The following is a 27,257-nucleotide window of genomic DNA, read 5'->3' on the forward strand; positions in this document are numbered from 1 at the left end:
ACTGTCAGTGGGGGTTACCCTGCGACTTCTCAGGAGTTACAAAGAGCAGCTGTTTCTGTCTAGGCTGGCTGCGATTGTGCTGCTGGATGAGGATCATTACAGAAGGCAGGACGCGGGCCAGGGACTGTCTTCCGGGGTTTCAATTCCTCCCTGTCCCCCTCTCCCCCTTCCTGCACATGGATATAAACTATTAGGGGGGGGGGGGGGGCGTGTGTGTGTGTGTGTGTGTGTCTTTGCTGCTGAGATATTGATACAAACAGAGAATGAAACACGTTGCATAATAATAATAATTATATTAACAACAATTTTCATTTCTAAAGATCAAACAAACACACACGTGAATACCCATCAGACAGGAGACTACCCCATAACATCTGTAACCCCCCACCCCACCTCCGCCGTCTCAAAACTATTCTTAAAGTATTGCTTATGACACTTCCGGTCGCATACAAACATTCGCACAGGCAGTACACAATTCAATAAAAAAAAAAAGATTTATTGAAACTCGTTGAGACTTTCAAAATAAAGAAATACAGGGGGAAACAATACCTATGAAACATTCATTACATCGTATGTATAGAAGTAGATATTTAGACCTTCATATATTATTAGGCACACAGCTCAGGGAGAAGCTGCACACAGACAGAGCAGCAAGTAAGAACCATGGCAGGGTGACACAGAGATGCTGGAGACTGGAGTAGCCATTGCCTTGCTGCTGAAATGTTCGCTAATGCCGATACAAGCCTTGCTGTACTCTTTCATGGAGTCTTGCCTTCCAAGGGAACGATTCGGGAAGGATCCAATGGGTGTACACATCATAGCTGTCAGTCATCAGAGCACCGTGCACTGTACACGTGAAGCAGGAATGTGCAGCAGCCCTGTGAAGAGTCCCTGTCATTCACAACACCCTCTCTCGGCTGGGAATATGGACTGTAGGACTGAAATGGAAATGACTTAACCCTCTCTGTGCCGCACAAGTTTGTTGTTGTTTTTTTTCCTTTTTTTTAATTTTTAGTTGCTGTCCATTTGGCACCCAATAGGTTTAACACACTCCTAAATAAAACACAATTCGAGGCTTATGTACAAAACTATATACAATATAAATAAATTAAAGTTTAATAGTCAGAAGAATCTGTATCCCAGGTATGTACAGGAGATGCCAAATAATTACATAAATACTATTTCATAGATGCCTCCCCTTCAGAAACATTATGCCCTGTTATTGCATTGCATGTGTGTGAATATATATATATATATATATATATATATATATATATATATATATATATATATATATATATATATATTACAAGAGGGAGGATGGGTTTGCTTTTTCCAGATTGCCAAGCAGGAACTGGGGGTGCTCAAGGGCAAAAGATTGTTCAGCATGCAAGCGTGGGCTTGGAACACCACAAAACTACTACAAAGACATACGTTTTCCTGTAATGTACACTAACAACCATATTATCAATTGCCATAACCGGGGCTATGTATAAATTAACCGATATTCAAGTTTTAGTAGTGTGCAGTGAAGCTGTGTTCTATATATATCAACATATCCTCTGTTTACACCCAGTGAAGATATTTTACTCTACTAAACATGCAGGTAAGCACTTGTCTTGTCAAGGGCTGGGTAGTGGTAACAGATACCTTGATATGATCTGGTTAGCAGCTTACAAGCAACCCTCTCTTCTGCTGTTTCCAGACTGAAGATAGCAGTGGACTGAACGTGTGTGCACAATAGTGTAACTAGGACATGGCGGAGGTACGTTTCTGGATCATACAAAGTGCAATAAGAAATCGAGTATGGAATGAGACAAGCTCATCATACCTCCCCCCCCCCTTCCCCCTCCCCACCAGCAGGATTTAATGCTGTCAGGGGGAGCCACTTCTTGATCTGTCCTGCTTGGAGTCCAGTCCACTGACAAGGCGCTGGATGTTTTGCAGTTCACTGCTGGGCTCCTTGTCTGGACACAGTTTGGGGGATAGAGAAACAGATCCGGAGGACAGCGTTGAAGATCTGCTGGTCAGTTCAGAGTCCAGAGCTGCAGAGGCAGGGCTTGGTACCAGGCTGGGGCCCTTCCCGTCTAGGGTGCCGTTTGGGAGAGAGTGGAGGGCAGTGGTCAGGAGACTATTGCTTTCAGGGATGGGCATTGGGAACGAATACGGATTGTACCTCAGCCTGGGGCGCATTGCATTCAGGAAAGGGTGTCTATGGACAGCAGAGGACGCTGCAGCAGCTGCTGCCATGTAGGTGTAGGGATAGGAGAAGAGGCCTCCAAAAGGGGACATGGCCAGACCCTGAAAAACATACAATAATGGAAATATGTCAGTACAGCAGTATGCAACATACATGAGAAATACAAAAAAAAGCAGGAATTTTATAAGGAGTGAGAGACAATGAAGAGATTGAGGGGGGGGGGTCTCCATATTATTTCCTATAAAATGGGGAGATAGGTCTGCAGGTTTATTTTCTATAAGGATTGTGTTAGAGCAGTGTTTCTCAACATTTTATTGGTATGTACCCCTTATAAAACCCTGTATTCACCAAGTACCCCCTAGCATAGTAAACATTATCACAAGTGCCCCTTGACAAATATATATTTAATCATAGGACATGATAATTGGTTCTGAACGATTTCCAAACATGTACTATTACTTTTAATTAGCTAAAACAATAATTTTGTGTTGTTTAAATAAGATTTACCATCTTCTAAAACTCTAAATTTGTTATTCTTGGTTAAGTATATCAAGCCTGAGTACCCCTTGGAACTATCAGAAGTACCCCTTGGGGTACGTGTACCACACGTTGAGAACCTAGGTGTTAAGAGGACACTCTTTTCTCAGGGGCAAACCAAAGATTTTCAAGGGGGGTTGGGGCGATTCCTGAAAGGTCTCCCTCAGCCATGCACAATACAGTATAATATGGTAGGATGACATGGTACACATAATGCAATTTCTCGACCAACTGACATCGAGATCGATCAGGAGCAGTTTGGATACAGATAATAATGAGGACAGCCGACATTGGTAATGATGCGGAAAGTGAAGCATTCACCCAGCAGGGCAGAGGGCTGTGCTCGTACCTGACTCTGTTGAGTTCCCCAGAGCTGCTCCATGCAATGTACACATGCTGCTGCTCCATCCAAAGTCAACTGAAGCAGGGAAAGAGAGGGTGCAGTGCAGTGAGCAGCAGGATACCTGCAGATATTCTGCTGTCTCAACTTGTGCCTGTCCCCAGACACTGCACTGGCCCTGGTCTGAGGGGGGATTCTGGGCAGCTGTAACCCCCCCCTGCGTTTGGCTATGGAACTTCTACATAGTGTGTGTAGATCCTGAGTATTAAAAAAAAGGGGGGGGGGGGAAAGGGGGGGGGAGGGATTCTAGATTATTATTCTCTAGAAGGTGGAGGGAGAGATCTTAACTATACTATCTATAAGATGAAGGTCCTGAGACTCTGAATATTACGCTCTATAAGGTGGTGGTACTAACTATTACTTTTGTATATGGCGGGGGTACTGAGTATTACTCGGAGGGGGGTACTGAGTATAACTGGGGGGGGGGGGGGAGTGTCTGAGTATTACTCTCTACACGGTGGTGGTACTGAGTGTTATACTCTATAAGGTGGTAGTGGTCCTGACTCCTGAGCATTACTCTCTGTAAGATGGTGGTACTATTACTTTCTATATGGTGGAGGTACTGAGTGTATTACCTGGGGGGGTATGTCTCAGTATAATGCCTAATACACACGGTATGTTTTCCGTGCGGTAGACGGATCAGACAAATAAAATGCGTCATAACCGATATTGCTCTCGATCGTTTCCACGGCTGGAATTCTCATAGCGGTGAATGGAAAAATAGAATAAAAACGAATGACAATAAGAAAATTGAGTGCAGAATCGAGTGCGGAATTGTGCCGCAAAAACGATCGGGTCGGAGAATCGCACGAAAAAACCATAACGTGTGTACCCAGTATTACTCTCTACAAGGTGGTGGTACTGAGTTTTATACACTGTAAGGTGGTGGTAGTACTGAGTATTACTCTCTATAAGGTGGTGGTGGTACTGAGTATTGCACTCTGTAATTAGGCTTCTTGCACACTGCAAGCGATTCCGATTCAGATTCCGCTTTTTAATCAGTTTTTACATCCGATTCAGATTCCGATTTGCAGTGTGCAGGGAGCAAACTGCAAATCAGAATCGGAAGTAAAAACAGATTAAAAAGCGGAATCTGAATCACTTGCAGTGTGCAAGAGGCCTAAGGTGGTGGTTCTGAGTTTTGCTCTCTATAAGGTGATGGTATTGGGTATTAGTCTTTATACGGTGGGTGAGGGGTAGAGAATGAGACAGACAGATTGAATGTATTATTCTGCATAACGGTTTCAAAAGGTACCCAATTAGGACTAGGATTTCTTAAGGGATAAAAAATAACCTGAAACTCATTTACTAAAAACTATGCATAATACAATTCTACCTTTTTGTAAGAAAAGGTATGGGCAATTATTAAAGGGGAACTGAAGTAAGAGGTATATGTGGGCTGCCATATTTATTTCATTTTAATCAATACCAGTTGCCTGGCAGCCCTGCTGATCCTCTGCCTCTAATACTATTAGCCATAGCACCTGAACAAGCAGATCAGGTGTTTCAGACTTTAAAGTCAGATCTGACAAGACTAGCTGCATACTTGTTTCTGGTGTTATTCAGATACTACTGCAGAGAAATAGACCAGCAGAGCTGCCAGGCAACTGGTATTGATTAAAAGGAAATAAATATGGCAGCCTCCGTATACCTCTTACTTCAGTTCCCCTTTAAGCAGAGGCGGAAGGAGGTGTGTGTGTGTGTGTGTGTGGGGGGGGGGGGGGGGGGGTAAGAGAAGGAGAAGAGAGAGTTTATACCATCAATGAACCACTATTCTGCACTCCTGTATTGAGGCAGCATCAAATATCATTAATGTTGGGCACAATATAAACTACCCTGAGAAGAACTAAAATGTAAGCTTTGAAATTGTGTTTAGTGTCACCTTTTAGCGCCTGTATACACTAGATTATTCCACAATGTGTGGAGGTCATAATTCATAATTCATGACACATATAACACATTAATCAGCCGCAGAGATCATGGCTCTGTGAAAGGAAAGGAGGCCTGAGATGAAAGGAGAAGGGAAAAGCACTGCCATGATTATCATCATTATCACACACATACTCTACTACACACATACACAAATATTTATATAGGTTTATTTATTTATTTTTTTACACATACACACTATATACACACATACTGTAAACACACTGTATACACACACATGTATTTTAAACACACACTGCTCATACACATGCACATGGTGTACACAGGTACACACACACACACACACACTGCTTATATACACCATATATACTCATACTGTAAACACACTGTACACACACACACACACTGCTCAGTCATATGCACTTTGATACACATACTGTAGACTCTCAAACACCTCAAACACTGTACAACCAAACACACAGTAAATAAACCCACCCACCCATTAGTACACCCACACTTTACACACACTGTACAACCAGACACACAGTAAATACACTCCCCCACTTAGTACACCCACACTGTACAGTTGTCTACATTCTCCTGAGGATTTTCTGTTGTAGCCCAAATAAATAATTAAGTAGCTTCTACTGGACGTGAAGATTTGTATTCAGGGTAATCTGCCTTGTTCATCATATAGGTGGCCTGGATATGTGGATTTCTACATAAAAGGTCCGTTCTGTGAATGGCTTGTACATGAACAGCCTCATCTCTCTGTGAGCTAAAGGGGGAACGTTCCTAACTGCTTGTAGACACATTTCACCAAATGCATCTAAAAGGGCAGCCGACACGGCCACATGCCCCATAATCTACCCATGTTCAGAAGTTATTATTACTACATTTGCTGCTCGACTATCCTTGATGTCCTTTGACAATCTCATTCTGTAGACTGTAAGTAACATAAAAGAAAGGTTGACGTTTGTATAATGATTTGCTTGGTGGATACCTGAGAGGCGAGGACGTGCTGCTGGAGGTGGAATGGTAACGCTGACGTCCCTGGCAGCCCTTGCGATGAGGAGGCCATCACTGAAGAATCTAAGCTGTTCACTCCTGATGCAGCTCCCGAAACCGAGGCCAACAATGGACTCATGCCAGCAGCCATGCTGGAAAATGCCCCTCCCATTGCAAACTGGCTGGGATGAAGAAGAAGCGGGTGTGTAGCTCCAAGGGGGTTAAAGAACTGCTGCCCAGTTAAACCAGGAGGGAATCCCAGGTTCTGTAGATGGGCTTGGCTTAGATGGTGGGGGCTGCTGTCTGTCTGCACAGTTAGAGGTGGGAAATGTTCTTTGTGGTGTTTAGGCTCTTCCAGTTTATGTGAATCCCTTGTGGGACTTTTGAGGTCCTCCACGCTCAGGACTCTGCTGCTGGAGGAGATCTGCCCGGGGCTGTGCCTGGAGTCTGCAGGATTCTTCTCGCTCCTACCCCTGCTGCCTACCTCCGAGCTGAACGGGGAGGACTTAGTCGGGCTCCTCATCTCCTTTGGGTTCTCAGAGGTGGTGGTTGAGATTTTGGCCGAGTCACATGTGTCGTGACCGGCCTCATCTTTACTCTCATCCTCACTGTCCCCATCGCTGTCACACAGGCCTAAGGAAGCACATAAGAACAGTTTTAGCGACAATGTATTAAAGACGCCTCTTTTACTTTATTCCCTGTTCTATTCAAACATCCAACTTCAGATAAGCAAAGTGGAAATAAATGGGCAAACAAATAAATGCCAATCCCCCAAACTCTTTTTCATGCAAAACCAGGAAATGACAAAAATTGCTGCCTCAGTCCACCAGCCTCTGCTACTAGAACTGTCTCTTCTTCAGTAGTGGAGTGGAATGCACTGCAAAAGCTGTTGTCATACAAGTAGCATAAAAAATAATAGTAATAATAATAAATAATAATAAAATAAATTATTAATTACAGCAACAACAATAATATAACAACACAAGAATAAGGAATAAACATTAAATTATGATTGATGATATATGATATGTATTATTATTATTATTACTACTGTTGTTGTTTTACATACTTCATATTGCAGTCAGAGTGCCGGTACTGCACAATTAAAGGCACCTTTCTCCCTGAATATGGAATGTAGGAAACAAATATTTGCTTGCCACCACCACTACCTTACTAAAATTCTCTGCATTGAGCGCAGTTTTCAGTGTGTGCATTGGAAGGGTTAATCGCAGGGAGCCGCCAGCCGCAGCTTGCCCTGACTTCTTCCTGTTAACCTAGGGAGCCCCATTTAAGCACAAGATGTGGGATTAGCAAATGGTTTGTCGGGCATCGCGTATGTGATCTCAAGAGGGTAGGGGGTTCTGAGTGATGGGGTTAATGGGAGATTAGGAATGTACCTTTAAGGTTTGAAGTGCCCACTGCAGATGCGGTTGGAGAGGAGGTCTGGGCAAAACATTTAAACGCGGTCTGTTCACTGGAGGATTCATCTGAGCTGCCATTATCTTTCTTCTGCTGCTCATCAAAGGCTCGCATGGACTGAAGGGTCAGTTGTTTCCTTGAGAAAAGCAAATTGCACATTAATGTGTATAATTCCCCTCCACAGAATATAAACAGCCGGGAGACAGAAGTATTTGACCTCTGGTTTAATGTCCTCCCTCCTGGAGACCTCACAAACCCCGGCACTGTGGAGAGCGGGGGCCGGCCAGACCTGGGCAGGGGTCTCATAAACCTCACACGTCTCTACACCTTGATCACTCACAAAGTGCTTTGCTAAGTAATAAGAGGGTGATTTACTCAAGGGAGGACATTGTGCGCCAGCCCGGGACTCCTAGATGCTACCCTTTAGGCCCAAATTCAGTATTCAGATGGGCCAAAAGAGCTAGAGGACGCACAGAGACACAGTCCAGGGGGGCTGGGCTAACCCTAGCATTGGGACACAAAATCACATCTTGCCCATCTACCAACAGGCATGGGCCCTTACTTACTCAAATCACTTTTTCTCTTACATTTTCTCCTAGGTGATAAGTTTCCATCTTCTTTTTAAAATATCTTTTAAGGTGGTGCAATTTGAAAAAAGGTCTAAAAAGTAGGCGAAAAGTACTGTCAAAATTGATCTGAGTATTTTGTTGCTTGCTGGTGGCATTTTACTGATAATGTGTGAAATATCCCCTGGAAGAAAACTTATAGAAATGTGAATTGAAGTGCCCAGGTGCAAATAAAGGGATATCAGAGGTAAAGTCTAATTTTATTCTACCGAGAGAGACCACAAGAGAAGCAGCGATAAAAGGGAATAATGATCATACTAAATGCCCCCCCCCCCCTCTCTCTCTCTCTCCTTTCTTCACTTCTCTCTCTTTTCCTCTCTTCTCTCTCGCCATCTATCAGTGGCCATATGTGCAATGTATATAACCTGCTGCAGACAAGCACCTAGCCGAGAAAAGTTACAGAGAAAGACAAAGTAATCTTGCAGTTGGGTAACAAAACAAACACATGAAATGGCTTCTATTAGGCGCTCGGGTGAGATGGGCGAGTTATGTGACAGCACAGTGTCAGTCTGCGTTTTCTATCAGAGGTGTAAGAAATTCTTGGACGGACAGAAGATGCCCTCGGTGTGGTAAATCACATGAGGGCAGCTTGAAGCTGGACTGGAAACAACTCTAATTACAGGGAGATTTAAGATCGCTGCCAGCAGTGCCAGCCATAGGTCTATGCACTTAATTCTGCCTCGGGTTTTACAAGCATTTTTTCATATTCTGTGTAAATATTACAGCGAAATACTCGCACGGGGTAAAGAGGAAAAAAGAGAGCAGCCGCTGAGCGCATTGGAGCGCTCTCCAAATATATGATGTCGCTTGGCGCAGCGTTTTATCTGGATGTGCAATAACATTTGCTTTCATATTACTGGCAAAGCCAAAATACGCAGTGCCCCCACCCCTCGTGTTTATTTTAACTACGTTTGGTTTTATGACGAGATTTTTGAAAACTGTATTTTTTTTCTTAGCCATTTAACAGAAACGAACATTTCCTCATAACTTTCACGAGGAATGAATAAAATTAACAACTGGAAAAGCAAAAACACTGACCAAAATATTTCAAGCTCCTACTTACTTTATTGTGTTTTATAATTTTCACTAAGTGGTTAGTAATGTAATGGCATACAAAGAAGCCTGCTCCTACAATTAGTATACAGCACAATTTCATACTCGTGATACAGAGTAACCTGCATACTATGCAGTGTACACATTAGGACTTGCTCATAATACAAAGTAACCTATGCACACCAGTCTCCTCATAATACAATGTAACACTGTACACGTGCTAATGTGCTCATAAGAAAAGGCAACATACACACCAGTCTGCTCAAAATACAATGTGGCCTACACACCAGTCTGCTTATAATACTATGTAGCCTACACACCAATCTCCTCATAATACAATGTAACCTACACACCAGTTTGCTCATAATACAATGTAACCTACACACACGTCTACTCATAATACAATGTAATTTATAACACACCAATCTGCTCATAATACAATATATCCCCACAAACTACTTTGCTCATAATAACATTTAGCCTAAATACCAATCTGATCATAATACATTACCTGCATACACACATTTGCTCCTAGTACACTATTGCCTGCAACACACTAATCTTCTCATAATGCAATGTGACATACATACACCAGTCTGCTCATAATACAATGTAACCTACACACAACAGTCTGCATCACACACACACACACACACACACACACACACACACACACACACACACACACACACACACACACACACACACACGACAATCTACTTACTATATACTGTAACTTGCACATACAATGCTAATAGTAAAATGTAACCTGCTCATAATACAATGTAACCTACACACACACATACACACACACACACACACACCAATCTGCTCATTATACACTATAACCTGCACAGACCAATACTCTCCTAATACAATGCAATCTATACAAACACACACACACACACACACACACACACACACACTTACACACACACATACACACACACACACACACACACACTCACACACACACATACACACACAACAATCTGCTCATAATACAATGTAACCTGCACACACCAATCTGCTCAAAGTGCATAGAAACCTGCACACACCAATCTGCTCACAATACAATGTAACCTGTACACAAAAATCAGCTCCTAGCACAATGAAGGCTGCACACACCAGTCTGCTCATAAATGCAATGCAACCTGCACACACCAATCTGCTCATAATGCAATGTAGCCCATACAAAACAATCTCCCAATCTCCTCGCAATACAATTTAACCAAACAAATCACTTCATAATACAATATAACCTACACACTCCAATCTGCTCAAAGTGCAATGTAACCTGCACAAACCAATTTGCTCATAATTCATTTCAACCTACACACATCAATCTCCTTAAATACAATGTAATGTGCATGCAACAGTTTGCTTATGATACAATGCAAACACCACACTTACTACATACACTACTACTTGTTCATAATAAAATATAACTTACATATACACAGTAGCATACTCATAATACAATGCATTCCTGCGTACAGCACATTTTGCTCATGAAACAATGAAACATCAATTCAACAGCATGCTCAGGATAGAGTATAGAGTAAATAGCAGAAAAAAACAAACAAAAACAAAAAAAACAGTTTTCTCATTATAATACAATTTAACCTAAGTAGCAGATTGCTCATGATAGTGTGTAGCTTACACACATCAGTGTGCTCAGGAAACACTGTAACCTACACACACACACACACACACACACACACACACACACACACACACACACACACACACACACACACACACACACACACACACACACACACACACACACACACACACACACACACACACACACACACACACACACACACACACACCAGTATACTCAGGAAACAGTGTAACCTACACACTAGTCTGCTCAGGAAACAGTGTAACCTACACACTAGTCTGCTCAGGAAACAGTGTAACCTACACACACAGGTGTGCTCAGTGAAACATTGTAACCTACACACACCACTGTGCTCAAGGAAACAGTGTAACCTACATGCAACAGTGTATTCAGGGAAACACTGTAACCTACACACCAGTCTGCTCAGGAAACAGTGTAACCTACACACACCAGTTTGCTCAGGGAAACAGTGTAACCTACACATACCAGTCCTCTCAGGGAAACAGTGTAACCTACACCAGTGGCGGGCGTAGCTAAGGAGCTGTGGGCCCTGATGCAAGTTTTACAATGGGGCCCCCAAGCACTCTAAACATAACAATTGATATGGCGCACCAAAACCTGCCAATGGCAACTACAGTGTCAGAGGTGCAAGAAGGGGATGGGGAACAGTTTGTTAATGATTACCACTATTCAAAGTATATATAGAAGTGATTATTGAGTCCGCCAGGAGAAAAGCGCGATATAAATGTTCTGTATTTGTTTGTATTATGAGCACAGGACCAATAGAAAGCTAATACTGTAGTTGAGGGAGAGCCCTTCGGAGCCCCTCTGGCCCAAGGGCACCTCTGCAACCCCTATTGCTACGCCTCTGACCTACACACACCAGTCTGCTCAGGAAACAGTGTAACCTACACACACCAGTCTGCTCAGGAAACAGTGTAACCTACACACACCAGTCTGCTCAGGGGAAAAGGGTAACCTACACACAACGGTCTGCTAAGGGAAACATTGTAACCTACACACACACACACACACACACACACACACACACACACACACACACACACACACACACACACACACACACACACACACACACACACACACACACACACACACACACACACCAGTCCACACAGGAAACAGTGTAACCTACACACACCAGTGTATTTAGGGAAACAGTGTAACCTACACACACCGGTGTGCTCAGGAAAAAGTGTAACCTACACACACCAGTCTGCTCAGGGAAACAGTGTAACCTACACACAGCAGTTTGCTTTTGATACAATATAGAATGCTTACAGCACAATTTAGTTCAAATACAATGCAACTTGCTCACAGCAGTTTGCTTATAACACTGTGTGTGCCTGCATATACAACATCATAACACATTGTGCACTGCACACATCACAGCTACCTCTGAATACAGTATAACTTGCAAACATCACTGCAAAGTAGTCTTAATGCAATACAACCTAAACTACAGCACAACGTTCATATAATACAGTATAGTCTGCAAGCACAACTGTACCCTAATACATCCTGAACACAGCTGAGTGTGGTCATAAATAATACAGTGTAACCTACATACACAATAGTCTGTTCACAATACACTCTGACCTGCACACATTACAGCTGTGTAACAACTAAGCACAGGCCAATGCAAAGTGTTCATAATCCAAGGTAATCTCCATACATATACAACTGTCTCAATAATGCAATGGGAATCACAACAATCACATCACAACTTGATCATAATGCAATATAGCCTGTAAGCAAAACAGCTTGTGCCTCATACAATGTAACCTGCAAACATCACAATACAACATAACCTGTACACAACACAGCTTGCTGATATTAACCAGTGTAACCTGTAAGCACAACAGTGTGTCCCTCATACAATGTGCACACACCACAGTTTGCTCTCAATACTGTTTAGCCTGCATATACAACAGCTGGGTTCATCACAATACAGTAGGGCCCACACATATCACAGCTGTTTCACAATACAGTGCAGCTTGCACACACCACTACAAAGTACCCATAGTACAATGTAACCTGCACACAGCTCAGCTTGTCTATAGTACACAGTGTAACTTGCACAGACAACAGCCTGCACCTCATCAAGTGTAACCTACAAATACAAGAGCCTGTTCACGAAACAGTGAAAAAAATGCACACACCACCAGATTGACCTCATTATACATATTAGACATTTTCAATATGTATTAAAAGTAAAGTAAGACACATTGTTCAAATCCTTTATATATATATATATATATATATATATATATATATATATATATATAAAGGACTTTACTTCCACCATTATACTGAACTGGAAAGACCCTTTGGCTATATAATATAGACTGTATTGTATATGACGAAATATTGCTAAAACAATGTTTGCTCTGGAGTATACTAATTTAATACAAGATATTACAACACTAATAATCTTGTGATGCAATATCTACAGTTACACACATGTAATTACTTTGCATATTACACACACGAACACACACACAACTTTGCATCTTAGCAAAACGCATTACTTCTCATACACAAACTACACTACCGAATCTCCACAGCAACTGTGTGTATCATTGCACCAATAAATATGTATGGGGAAAAGTAGCACGGAAGTGTAATGAGCAGTAGTTTGAACATAGAAACTGGGAGGAGAAGACGTGTACCCCGATTTCCCCCCACAAACAGTATAGCAGTATATCCCCAGAAGCTGTGTATTTTACTGCAGGCACTGAAAATGTATCACACGGGTGCAATTGTCAGAACCTACATCTATGGAGGGGTTAATGAACTTGTGACTGCTGTGGTAAAGCTGTCCCTTGGTCCCTATCTCATACAATACACACAAAAGTAGGGGAAAAAACTCACCTCTTCTCCCTCCTCCCATTGCCCGTGTCACGGAATCCTTTGGCAAAAGGGTTGTTATCGATTTTTAATTGCGTGATCTGCGGGCAAAGAGTGGCAACAGACATCCATTTAGATACATCAGACAGAAATGAGATAATTTACGGTTGGTGTAACGTGTACCCTAATCTATGCTCACAAGACCTTAATTAGGATTAAAAAAATAATATATAACCATAAACATTTCCCTAATGGGTGATAGTACACGAGGACAGCTCAGGAATTGAGGCACAGAAAGATCAGAATTGACATAAAAAGCAGCGCGGCGTTACTGTAAGTTCTCAGAGGGCGCCTCTCGGTCTTTGTTGAATAGCTCGGTGTGGGATAGGTTAAACTTTTGGCATGGAACTAATGTTCGGCGTGTCTCCAGTCTCTACAAATCGGTAGGAACTGGGGCGCTCTGTAGGGTGCTCGGGCCTTGCTTCATTAGGGACTTCTACTTCCACCACAGGGCAAATGTTTTTTAAATTATAAAGGGGACGTGGATCGGGATTGTGCAGGGAGCATTTGTTTTCAGTTATCTCCCTCTCTCTCTCTCCCCCCCTCTCCTCCTGTCTCACCTTAGCAGAGCCAAGCCAAAGTCACTACATAATGGAGGTTTATTGAACGTCGACTACAACTACAGGATTCCTCAGGGGGGGATTCGTTTAAAAACAATCATGTAAGGAACGATACTGAAAAAAACTTTTTTTTTGAAAAAAACAAACAAACTGAAGGCTTTAAAGTAAAGTTTAAATATCTGCCTATGGATCGATCATGTGGTTTTCTTTTGTTTGTTTGTTTATATTTTTAAAGCATGTTTAACGTTTAACTTCTCAATAATTTACTCTCATAAATTCCACCCTGGCAAACGTGGGCTCCTTTCTGATAGCAAAACAAAGAAATCAATTCAATATTTCCCGATATGCTCTGCAACTATTTGGATTTGTCTTCTACTCCCTATTCCAAAAGTGTCCACCTTGTGTTTACCTACAGTAAATAATATCACACTGACACCAAAGCACAGTCAATACACAAGAACGACCACAAATGCTGCGGCTTGCGTTCAATGGAGATTCTCGATGTCTAGAGAGTTTTAATGAGGTTGGAAAGTGGTAAAAGATTAAATAGAAGCTTGACGTAAATCTGGCGGTAGGTAAGATGTCCTAATCAAGGCCCATCAGACGTCCCCGGTCATATAGTGAGGCAGAGATGTAGCCAGCACAGGCCATATAACTATGTTAAACATCTCAGAGTCTCCATATTGTTAAACATTTACAAGCAACACATACGTTTACCACTTTGATCTTTCTCAGGCATACTTTGTACTGACAAAAGTGGAAAGTCCACTGTTTAAAGTGCACAGTGATCTGCTAGGCTGATTCCCTGAGTCCAGCATAGAGCGATGATGTTCCCTGTACTAGATAAGGTAGGCATGCTGGGGGAAGCTGGGGGAGGGGAGGTCTACCTTCTAGGATTCAAAGTATCAATGCATAATAAAATCTTGGTGGAAAAAAGCCAAACCACGTTGGATAAATCCCTACACAAGCTCCTTACCTTATCATTCTGGTATGCAGTCACTGCAATGAAATCGGTCTCGGGGAACACATAGGTTCTGAATGTGCTGTAGGGTAGTTTGAGAATATCATTGGCTCGCACTATATGGAACCGGGGCTGATACTTGTGCATGGAGTTCAGTATAGTCTGCAATACAAGACAGAAATCAGTCAATTCACAGAAGCTTCGCACTGCCAATGACAGATCTGGGGACATCTAATTTCTTAAGGTCCTCAGAAAATTATCTGTGGCTATGCAGTGTGTTCAAACACAAAAAAACAAACACTGATGTTTTATAAATAGAGCTGTCTAAAGACAATTAGAAAAAACGTAACACTGCAAGTTTGGCTGTTATTAGAATGTCAGGCGGACAGCAGCATTTGTATAAGCAAAGAAACACAAGAGAACATGAATCATATGGGAAAAACAGAACAAACTAATGTTATCCCCAGGACAACCTACCAAACGCCTTCAGAAAACTCCCTGCTTTACATACTGAGGCAATTTATACATGTCCCAAAAATTACGAATATATATATATATATATATATATATATATATATATATATATATATATATATATATATATATATATATATCAACAAAGATATATACTACGGCACTACGCCCTGCGAAGCAGTTTCAATACGTGAAGACAAATAATATGGGTAAACAGAGAGAAGGCAAAAAGCACGTATAAACCCTCTATTTTTTTTCGCAGACTAAAAGCAATCTGACATAATTTATCACCCACTCTCAACTAATCAACGTGCTTATTTTATCTCATTAATAAGCCGCTTTCATCAACTGCAGTAATAAAGCTATCAATTCCACTGAAGAGAGCAGAAAATTAATTTGCATCTAACTCAGCCATCGATTATATGTTTGAAGGCTCACACTTTATTATCTGTGCTACCCCCGCAGACCCGGGGCCCACAGCGGCGCCTTCATCTCCTGCAACTAAAAATCACTTTACCCGAAAATCACTTTTTACTTCTTTTTTAAAAAAAATTTTTTTTATCATTATTGTCACACTTTTGTGTACACACAGTTATAACTTGCCCAGCTGGGGGAGGCGTAAGTGGATATGTAAAACTATCTCAAAACTAGTAATTAATATAGAGGGGGGAAGTAAGTTCAGGGTTATTTAATGATGTGTTAAAATGTTCCAAAGAGAAATGGTTAATCAAGGACGCGATATATTATTATGGCTGGACTTTTCAGTGCAGAATAAATACATATATATAGAAAATACAATCCCCATTTCCTTGTCTAGAAAAAAGAAATAAATAGCAAATGGCACATGGAGAGGGTATTGTGTTGTTGAGGTGTGAATTAAAGGAGTAATGCTGACCATACTCACAAATCCATGCTTGTCGGAGATATTGTTAGTGAGTTTGAGTTTATGGAAGGTCACCACTTTGGACATCCATTGCTCCCCAGTGGCCGGGCTGTCCGGGTGGATATACATCCTCTTGGGCATCTCAGGGTCAGCCTTGCCAGCCACCATCCATCGGGAGTTATGGAACTTGTATCTGCAGTCATCTGCAGCCACTATATCCATGAGCAGAATGTACTTCGCCTTCTTGTCAAGGCCTGTGCATCGCACCTTAAATGGGGGGAACATTCTCCTAGGAACAGGAAAGAGTTGCATATCTGTTCAATAATTACTATAACTGTAAAATATACTTATTTAATCGTAAAGTCCTTGCGTGGGCTTTATTACGAATGCAGTGCTAAAAGCTCAACTCTAGAGTTCTGCAGTTAAATACCTAACTTTGTCATTTTTAATCAATGAAGGAGTTAAAAGGTCCTGTAAATCTCGGGATATTCTAGTCTACGGGTTTTGCATATAAAAAGTGAGTATCTTGGTTTTATTCCCATTGAGCTCTGCGACAGACGTATACACAAGCTGCATGCGGAGGTGTACACGTTTAAACTTTTGCAGAAGGCCCCATGTCAGTGTCTGTAATACTGTAATAGCGATTAACCAGGAAATGCATGACATCATAAAAGTATCATCATTCTCCTCTGGTCTTTGATGCAAAAACTCTGACCACAACAATCACAGATAGGTAGCGAGGTCACGGGGGCCACACTCACCCTCGCCTCACCCCATTAAAAGCCTTTAAAAAGTGGAATCACAGTAATAAAACTGCGGTATGCGTGTCAGGACAGTTACAGCGCACGTTTCATATATATATATATATATATATATATATATATATATATACACATATATATACATATACACATAATGCTGCAAGCTGTGACAAGGGGATTACCTGTGCACTCTGACAAGGTATCTTTCCTCCTTGGCATGACAACAATAGATCTTTGAAGTGATAGGTGAAGAATTTCCATTCAGCCTATTATCTTCTCCTAGAAGCTCCTCACTGTCTGCACTTGGAGAGTCTGCATGTATGTTTAGTGCTGGGGCCAATTAATAGATAATAAAAACAAAAGGCTATGACTCACCTCCCTGATTTGGTGATGACCATCTCGGTCCCCCTCTTGTGGAACTGTTCCCAGAGATCCTTGGCTTCCAGATGAACTTTTGGATCGTCTTCAACTTCTTCTTCTGGTTCAAGGGTTTTGAGAGGCCTCAGATGAGAAGCTGCTTGGTGACCCAGAGACGAAAAGGGGATGCCTGCCTCTGCGGCACCCACTAATTGATCCATGATGGGCTTGGCTAGGGCACCAGGAAGGGAAAGAGCAGCCCCATTGGGTGGCAGAGCCAGGGTTGGAAAAAAGTGAGGCTGGTGTCCAAGAACTGCACTCATTGCAAAGTCCGGTGCCCGGTGGGAGAGAAATGGGTGGTAAGCCATGCTTGACCCTGAAATGACTGGATCTCTCATGGATAAATTCATCCACGCCAACTCTTTGGATAGCTCAGCTCAGGACTTTGTCCAAACTAAGGGACCTTCACAGGTACATAATAAGTGCAGCTAGAACGTCCTGGAAACTACAATAAATAAAACAGGCCGACAGAAAATGATCAGTCCAATAAAACAAAAAAAAAGAATGGAACTCCAGATGGTGACGCGCAGAGGAAACAGAGTTAAAATCCCACAAGAGCCAAGGACACTCCTTCACAAGAGTCCACCTTTGTGCTGAGAAGTGTGAGGGATCCCAGTCCCAGATACCTTGTCCTTCTGCAATCAGTCTAGCTCCCTGCAAGTCCTCTTCCTTCTTCCACGTCTGCAGCCTGGTAAGGTAAGAAGAGCACTATGTATATATGTTAGATTTTGTAGTTGTCTCCTCTGTGTAGACCTAGACTCGCTTCCCCTTCAGCATGCAGGCTCCCCTTCTGTGTAGTAGCTTCTCTTGTGCTGGGAGAAATGTTATAGTACAGGAATATTCAGAGAGATGAGAAGGAGGAAGAGGGAGAGTGAGAGAGGGGACACAGAAGGAGAGAAAATAGAAAGAGGGACACTCTCAGCTCCAAGTATTCTCTGTGTGAATGCACTCTCTCCTTACACCAGATCCTAGGGATGTGTTGTGGCAATGCAAGAAGTCCAGACCTAGTTGATTGGCCCTTTGACGCTTTTGGACCAATTGTGTGGCTCCATAGGCGTGGTTTTGACAGGTCTGGTGGACGGGGACAGGGTTGAGTTATAAAAAGAAGGTGTCGGAAGCTGTAACGTTGCAGCAAAGCATCACTACTACATAATGCCGTGTGAATATGTCAACATGATCAGATGGGAGGGGTTAGAGCAGGAAGGTGTAGGGGGTGGAAGAACAGAACAAGCTATTCAATCACTGGCAGAGAAAGTCAGTAACCTCTAGGTGGCTTTGTAGGAAAGACAGAGAGAGAGGGAGAGAATAAACACATACACAGGCAGCAGCAGCAGCAGCACACAGGGGGAGGGGAGCAGCCTGGAACTGGATGTGTCCACAGAGGGCAGGCTTTTCCCTGACACCCCATCTGCAGCACTAGGTTCTGTTCCAGAGCCTTTCGACCACTTCCAATTTTGACTTATCAACAGCCTCTCAGTGGGGCTCCCATTTCATCGCCTTGTTCTATAGTACAATGGCAGGAAGGATAAGTGCGAGCAGTTCAGAGACTTGGGGCTGGACTGAGGGAAGCTGAGACTCTAGTGTAAAATCTGACACATTGACATAGACACGCGTGTGCAAAAGTGGCCAGGGTCACGTGCACCATAGGGCCTCATTCTGTGCATATACTGCCGAGGAGTGCATCGTGTGGACATGTATGATTTATGAATGACTTGAAGTTACACACTCACACACTTACGTTTCTGTCTTTCAGCTTGAATGCCATTTTGTGTACCATACATCTAGCAATTTGGCTGTACGATCAACCATTCGAATCAATAATTTTATTAAATCAAAAGAGAATAGAATGTGTTCCAGCATGTCAGATGGATGAAAAGTGGCTAATATCATGTTGAATCGGCCAACTTAAAGTAGCCATACAACTAGCAATTCTGATTCAATTGACAAAGCAATAGACTTTATTAAAGAATCGATTTCAGTATGGTTGATCAAAAGTCGATCGACTAGTGACCCACACGCTAAAAGCGATATCCTATGCGATTCACATTCATATTTGATTTGACTAATGTTGTGTCTCCTTGCTCTGAATGCAAAAATTGATTTAGAGTCGATCGAATGACAAGTGAACTGTAGCCGATTCCTGTGCGATAGACCGATATCTTGCATCCTGCTCAATTGACTAAGCTGGTCGATCCAACATGAAATCAGCCACTTTTCATCACTTGGGAATTCTGAAATACACTTGATTCTATAAAATGATCTAATCGAATAGTCGATTTTTCAGCCAAATTGCTAGATGTATGGCCACCTTTAGTCAATAGAGCATGATATTGGTCGATTGCACAGGAATTGGTCGATTGCACATTCAATGGACACTGAATCGATTTTTGCATTCAGAGCATGGAGACACAACATCAGTAAGATCAATTAGTAAATGTGAATTGCACAGGCTATTGCTTGTAGTGTGTTTAGGCCACTAGTTGATCAACTTTCCCTCAACCCCACTGAAGTTGATGGCCCGATAAAGTCAATCTCTTATGCTGGGAATACACAGCTCGATTCTGGGCCATTTAGATGTCTCGATAGATAATTTCCAACATGTCCGATCTCCCAACCGATTGTTTCCGCGCTCGATTCTGCATGGAGAACAATGGGAGAAGATAAGAAAAATAAGCGGAAGAGAATCATCTGCAGAATCCAGCGCGGAAAACGATCAAGCGCGGAATCGAGCGGCAAAATCGAGCCGTGTATGCCCAGCATAAAAGTGGTCATAAATCCATCGATTTTGCTGCAGGATCCACCTTCTCATTCAAGCATTTTATTGAATTGAGAGAGAATCAAGTTTGTCCCTGTGTGCTTGATCTATGAACACTGGCCGATATCAAATTAACTAAGGTGGAAGATATTGGTTGATTGATCAGGAATGTATAGTATTCACATGATTTTGATCGACAAAGAATCAATTTTTGGTTTAGAGCATGGAGGCACAGATCTAATGTGCAGGAGAATAGAAAAAGACCTTATTGTGGGCCACTAGTGTAGAATAGAAAAATACCTTATTGTGGGCCACTAGTGTGGTGGGCCAGTAGTCAATCGACTCTCAATCAACCTCACTAAGGGCCCTTTTCCACTAGCAGTCGCTAGCGTTCACGCTGAACGCTAGAGATTGCTGAATCGCAATTCCGCCGATTTCCCGACGTTTGCGGCCGCGATTTTATTATGCTATGCACTGCATTGCAAAATCGCGGCAAATATCGATCCGCCGCGCGTTCGCGTTCCCGTCAAAAACGAATCACGGTAGTGGAAATGACCTACCGCGATTCCTATGTTAAAAAGCAAACCGTAGCGATTGTAAAATCGCTAGCGGATTGTGACTTTACGATTTTGCGCTGGTGGAAAAGGGCCCTATAGTTGATTATCGATGGATTTGTAGATTGAATCCAAATTGCTACGTGTATGGCTACCTTTAGTTGATGAAAGTCAAATCCCTAGATGTATGGCCACCTTAATAATTCTAAAGTTTGCACTGAATCCTCAGTAAACCTTGTTGGCGCTGGACGTGAGTGTTTTGGTGTGTCCGTCCAGACACCCCCCTTCCCAGGAGGTCTGGTTGGAGAAAGTGTATTTAGTAGGGATAAGGCTTGTAATCTGCGAGACATCAGTGTTTCTTCTCTGCACTAATTCCGTGTGATATCTCACCCTGGGATCACTTGGACAGATTGCCGACACTGTAGCCTTTCTTCACCCCGGCCCCTATCTCTGCAGTAATCAAGACATCATTTGTAAGACACAGCGTGAAATGTCCAGTCCCCAGCTCTGCTGCCTTCTCCCCTGACACAGAGGGGAGGGGGACAGAGGAAGGGTTAATCCTGTTGGGAATATAGCCACTAATGCCTCCCATCATACAACTGCATTATCTAGTCCACTCTTCGTGATTGAGCTGTCACAGGAGTATTGATTTTTATTGTGTCTTCTACAATACCCGTATAATCCTAAACATTTAATGCTCATGCTATAATCACAATATTAACTGCACTACACCATCGCTCCAAATCAATCCCTGCCCTTATTAGTCTGTAAAAGCTGGCAGCCAAGGAGTTAATTGTGTGTGTGTGTATTCACCCCTTTCTGTGAAGGAAGGGGTTAAGTGGTAGATGGGAGAGCAGATTGTTAGTGAGGGGAAGAAAGGAAAGGGGCAGCAGCATTGTGAGCTAAATGCAGTGAGATAGGAGCGGAACATCTGAAGTGATTAGCTCTCCCAACATCGCATTTTTGACTCACATACTTAAGAGCATTCGGCGCCAGCCTGGTCAAGTCTGTTTAGTGGCCAGAGTCTCGGATCGCTCTCATTCACCAGGATATATTGAATGGGAGGGGGGCTCAGTCTGCAAGGAGAGGGAGGAAGGCCAGCCTGCATCCTTCAAGCACATGGAGCTTGCCCGTGTTTATAGAATATCTTACACACATTTTCCCCTCTGGGGAAAAAGTGAAAAGTTTACATATATATATATATATATATATATATATATATATATATATATATATATATATATATATATATATATATATATATATATATATATATAATTATTATTATTTAGTATTTATATAGCGCCGACATATATATTCACAGTAAAGTTTTAAGATGAAATTCCCTCTAGGCAACAAGACACTGGCACTCTTTTCCCAGCGCTGATGGTTACTTGTTTTTTTTTGTTAGTTATGGTGGGGACTGGCAACCACCGGGCCCCGAGACTCCCCCCAGGCCCTAGGCTACAGCCTAGAATTATATCTCTCTATCTATCTATCTATCTATCTATCTATCTATCTATCTATCTATCTATCTATCTATCTCTATATCTCTCCAGGAGTCACGCCGCTGAGCCCTTGTGGTGACCATCAGAGGTCTGTAGCCTTTAGCTGCACGTGTCGCTTAATTAGCTCCAATTTTCACCTTTTCTGGCCACAAAGACTCACACAGCACAGGAGGTGCCCCAGTCTCTGCCCTGCCAGAACTGTCACATTTTACTGCCGCCCGGGATGTGCACAGCGGGGATAAACACACGACCTGATTGTGTTTGTGGAGGGGGCGAGGGGAGGGTGTAAAGGCTAGTATGGGCTAGCACCTGTACAAAATGCCAGTTACGTTATTTTTTAGCTGAGGAAATGAAATGCTCAATTAATTTAGCAATTATGGTGCTAAAAACACTCTTTCTGCCAATCACTAATAGACGCTGTATAATAGATGCAGTGCCACTTTCATAGAACTGTGCATCCTGTGGCCCACATCCATTATTAATGCTGCAGTAGTAGCAGAGCCTTGTGAGCAGCAGACAGCAGTCTGGCCCATTCCTAGAGGCTTGGTCCTGTTTGCGCTCTGTCCTAATAGTCCTGTGCCTGCCCTCCCTAATGAGTGACCTCCCATCCTCAGCTCCCTGGAGTCTAGTATTGTGTAAGGAGGCTGCAATAATCTAGGATCAAAAGCAGGAAGGTGCGAACCGGCTTTGTGTCCTGTGACCGCCCTACTCACCCTCCCGAGTGCGATAAATCTACACTGGCGCCGACTGTGTGCTGGGTGATTAATTTGCAAGCAAACAAAGAAAGATGTGATGACCAGCCATTCTAGTTAAATATTGGCCCGTTCTACCAGCTACTTGTTATCCACTCCTTCCATCTACTAGGCAAAGTCCAGGAGCATCCCAAGGCTCTGCTCTCCACGATGACAGCTATTTGTTGTGTCTGCTGAATAGGGCGCAGAGTATGCTGTGGTATTCACTCCGGTAATCTTTAACCTATCAGTCTGCTTTTAGCACCATATCTGTATAAAGTGTCGTCTTGCTCCATCCACTAATGTTTATCTAATCAAAACAGACATAGACAATTGTCATAAAGTGTAAGCAACACACAAAGTACTCGAATGCTTTCAACCATATTAGTCGACTGTAATCTGTGGGCTCTCTTCACACACCACAGGCAGCACCCTGATTGATTGGGCATGCTGGAAGAGTCAAGACCTGGTTGAATAGTTTGAAAGGTAGCATACACTTTAAGGCCTGTACATACGCTAGATTAATGTTGGATGAGTCGGTCGATAACAACCACCTCTGCTGATAATCTGGCGTGCGTACAGCAGCCCCTGACCATCACCCAGCCAGTCCACAGATCCACCAGGTGGATGAACTCAGCCAAGCAACGCCCAATAGCTTTGTCCTCGTCGCTCGTCCTGACCGCTGACGGTTGTCATGGCTGCACCGCTCTGTTGGTCATCAGCCCTCCCGCATTGCAACAGTAGGCGTCGTAAACCTGTAGTCTGAATCTTCATCTGTACAGCCTGGGTTTAGCGATGTCACCAGAGGGATTGGCTCCTGATCCCCATCTGGCGAAAACAATCAAGCGTGTGTATGGGTGTTAAAGGAATCATCAGCCAAATTACATGAAAGCCAATTTACTTACCTGGGGCTTTCTCCAGCCCCTTGCAGCTGACTGTCCCACGCTGATAGCTCAGTTCGCAGCCGCCGGCCTGGGGTCCCCGCATGGTGCAGAGGACGACCACAAGGTCAACCAAGCCCACGTTGTACGCGGCATACTGCGCAGTGAGCCGCAGAGAACGTGGGCTTGATTGACAGCGGCGCTCGCGCAGGCTCAGGAGAGGACGCCTGGTGAAACACCGTGCACGGACCTTAGGTCGGCGGCAGAGCTTCAGCGTGGGACATGTCAGCTGCAAGGGGCTGGAGAAAGCCCCAGGTAAGTAAATAGACTTTCATGTAATTTGGCTGATGATTCCTTTAAGAAGCATATAGCAAGAAATTACATCATCATGATTTAAAAGTTCTTGCTAGATATACATATAGTATGATCAGATTGTTTCAAACTGAACAGATAAAAACCAACCAACTAACTAACTAAAGGTGGCCATACACTGGTCGATTTGCCATCAGATTCGACCAACAGATAGATCCCTCTCTGATTTAATCTGATCAGAGAGGGATCGTATGGCCACCTTTACTGCAAACAGATTGTGAATCGATTTCAGCCTGAAACCGATCACAATCTGTGTAGCTGCCGCTGCTGCCGCCCCCCCCCCCCCCCCTCTCCGCATACATTACCATTTCCGGCCGGTGCGATTCCCCTGGTCCCCGCTGTCTTCTTCTCTGCTCCGGGCTCCAGACCGTTCCTGCAGCTACTGAATTTCCTGTCCAGGGGAAGTTTAAACTTCCTGCCGGGACAGGAAGTTCTATGTAGCTGCAGCCGGTCCGGAACCCAGCGCGAAAGAAGACAGCAGGGAACCAGGGGAATCGCACCGGCCGGAACAGGTAATGTATACCCGCTGTATTGCGTCGGTCATCGGGCATTCGAACAACGCTATCGACGCACTCCCAACCCGCCGGCGATCGAGAGAAATCTTCCGCACGGACGGATCGACGGGAATCGACGGGAACAATCGATTTCGGACGGAAATCGATCGTTCTGTCAGCGGTGTGCGCGGCAATTTCACAGCTGAATCGATCACTGTGATCGAATCGGCCGTATATCGGCGGGAAAATTGTTAGGTGTATGAGCCCCTTAACTGCAAGAGTCAATATAATTACATCCCAACGTAATGCAATTATATTTCTACGGTATGTTCACTTTGAGTGTGGTGCAGCAGGTTTCTGTTGGCGGAATGGACACCTTCCTGAGTTTACCAGACAACATGTGCGTTTACAGTGGCAATGAAGCATGCGTTCAATGTACCTTATGCTTCACTGTATGCATTGTGTTCCACGTCTAATGTGTGCTGCGACTTTTCACTACTGCTGCACTGTGATCTTATCGCAATGCAACGTGCATAGTGTGAAAGGAGACTAAATCATGCCTGATCAGTTCTTTTTTAACCAGGAAACAAGCACTGCATGCAACAGAGATGTGCTGCAAGCAGCTAATGATTTTGGTTTGAATGAACACACGTTAGATAAATATTTATCTGAACCTTATTAAAACGACCAATTAACAAGCTTTTGACCAATTTTTGGCAAGCAACTGCGCACGACCGACCGTCACCGATGGCAACAAACAACCAATATCGGGAGTCAGTCATGATACATCATGTTGGATTTTTTTTGACCAACAATCATTCACCAAAGGGTGTGTGTACAGCTAATTAACAATATATAATGGTCTTGTTGTGTACAGCGCACACACCACAGTAGATCGTTCATAATTGTTCATGTTTATACAGATATCGTCAATAGTTTCAGTTAATTGCACCTCAGATGTCACTCTCGCATCTGTCAATTCCTTCTTTCTTGGATCGTTCATGTGCATATATAGGTCAGGCTTTTAAGATCGTTAACCTTCCACCGATTGATCGTTAGCCAAATTTCATTTAGACCAATTTTCAGGGCTCATTCACACCATGTGTGTGTTATAGCGTAAGTTAAGCAATGTATTGGATTCACAAGCCAAGCTTTGTGCTACCAGACACTGTACACTACACTTACATTACAAATGATTGGTGATATGATACTGTTGTGCATTGCTAAAAAAGACCAATTTTAAAGGATACCCGAGGTGACATGTGACATGATGTATGACATGTGACATGGGTATGTACAGTGCCTAGCACACAAATAACTATGCTGTGTTCCTTTTTTTCTTTCTCTGCCTGAAAGAATTAAATATCAGGTATGTAAGTGGCTCACTCAGTCCTGACTCAGACAGGAAGTGACTACAGTGTGACCCTCACGGATAAGAAATTCCAACTATAAAACACTTTCCTAGCAGAAACTGGCTTCTGAGAGCAGGAAAGAGATAAAAAGGGTCAGTAGTTCTTAGATTTTAGCTCTGGCATACTTCAATGAATGTGTCATTGAGCAAAAACAATAAAACAGTTAAAATTTAAAAAGTAGATAAAACTGTGGAATATCTTAAAAAGTCATTTTTAGGAGAAGGAAGATATATACACTAGTTTATTTCATTCATTTATTTTTGCCTCGGGTGTCCTTTAAGATCTATTGCAACATACTACATAGTTACATAGTTACATAGTTATTTTGATTGAAAAAAAAGACATACGTCCATCGAGTTCAACCAGTATAAAGTACAACACCAGCCTGCTCTCTCACATATCCCTGTTGATCCAGAGGAAGGCGAAAAAACTACATGCACATCATCACATTGGTTTCATTGTGAACTTAGCCTAAGGCTATATTTCCACTATGCTCTGAATGCGTCTTGTGTGATGCAATGCCGTCACAGCTGTGATGCGTCTTGCAGCAGAATCCCTCCAGCTCCGCTATGCACGGCTATGGGTTTCAGATGGGTGACGGGAGATTATGCTGCATGCTGTCATATTTTTACCCACATACAAATTCGCTGCTCTCTGTTGACTTCAGTAGACTGCTAAATGGCATCTGTATGCGTGTGTGGGCAATCGGGTGTTGAATGATTGTTTCAGACTGCAGTTTATTAACTAGCCATGACACAATGTATGAGCTGCTCACCTTTGTGATTGCTTCCCCTTCCTCA

The 27,257-nt window shown here is 42.9% G+C and overlaps 1 protein-coding gene and 1 long non-coding RNA gene across 5 annotated transcripts in view; one reads left to right on the forward strand and one right to left on the reverse strand.

Annotated features, from left to right (window-relative positions):
• Positions 1-509: 509 nt before the first annotated feature.
• On the reverse strand, positions 510-18,924 carry TBX3 (T-box transcription factor 3). 3 transcript variants are annotated; one of them, XM_068239837.1, is made up of 7 exons: positions 17,709-18,924; positions 16,585-16,861; positions 15,231-15,377; positions 13,659-13,735; positions 7,433-7,590; positions 6,031-6,668; positions 510-2,301 (listed from the first exon to the last, which is right to left on the reverse strand). In XM_068239837.1, the coding sequence occupies exons 1-7, from the start codon at positions 18,098-18,100 to the stop codon at positions 1,876-1,878; spliced, it is 2,115 nt and encodes a 704-aa protein (XP_068095938.1). In that variant the 5' UTR covers positions 18,101-18,924; the 3' UTR covers positions 510-1,875. The 3 variants fall into 3 exon arrangements, with proteins under 3 accessions (XP_068095938.1, XP_068095948.1, XP_068095955.1); XM_068239847.1 differs by having other exon boundaries at positions 16,594-16,861; positions 17,709-18,921; XM_068239854.1 differs by lacking the exon at positions 17,709-18,924 and adding an exon at positions 17,516-17,685.
• LOC137521080 (uncharacterized) overlaps positions 17,823-27,257 on the forward strand; it is a 140,157-nt gene continuing 130,722 nt past the window's right edge. For both annotated transcript variants that reach the window (XR_011022023.1, XR_011022024.1), the window contains exon 1: positions 17,823-18,446. This is a non-coding gene — a long non-coding RNA (uncharacterized lncRNA). The remainder of the gene's footprint in view (positions 18,447-27,257) is intronic.

The sequence above is a fragment of the Hyperolius riggenbachi genome, chromosome 1 (genome assembly GCF_040937935.1).
Source record: "Hyperolius riggenbachi isolate aHypRig1 chromosome 1, aHypRig1.pri, whole genome shotgun sequence".
Lineage (NCBI taxonomy): Eukaryota > Metazoa > Chordata > Amphibia > Anura > Hyperoliidae > Hyperolius > Hyperolius riggenbachi.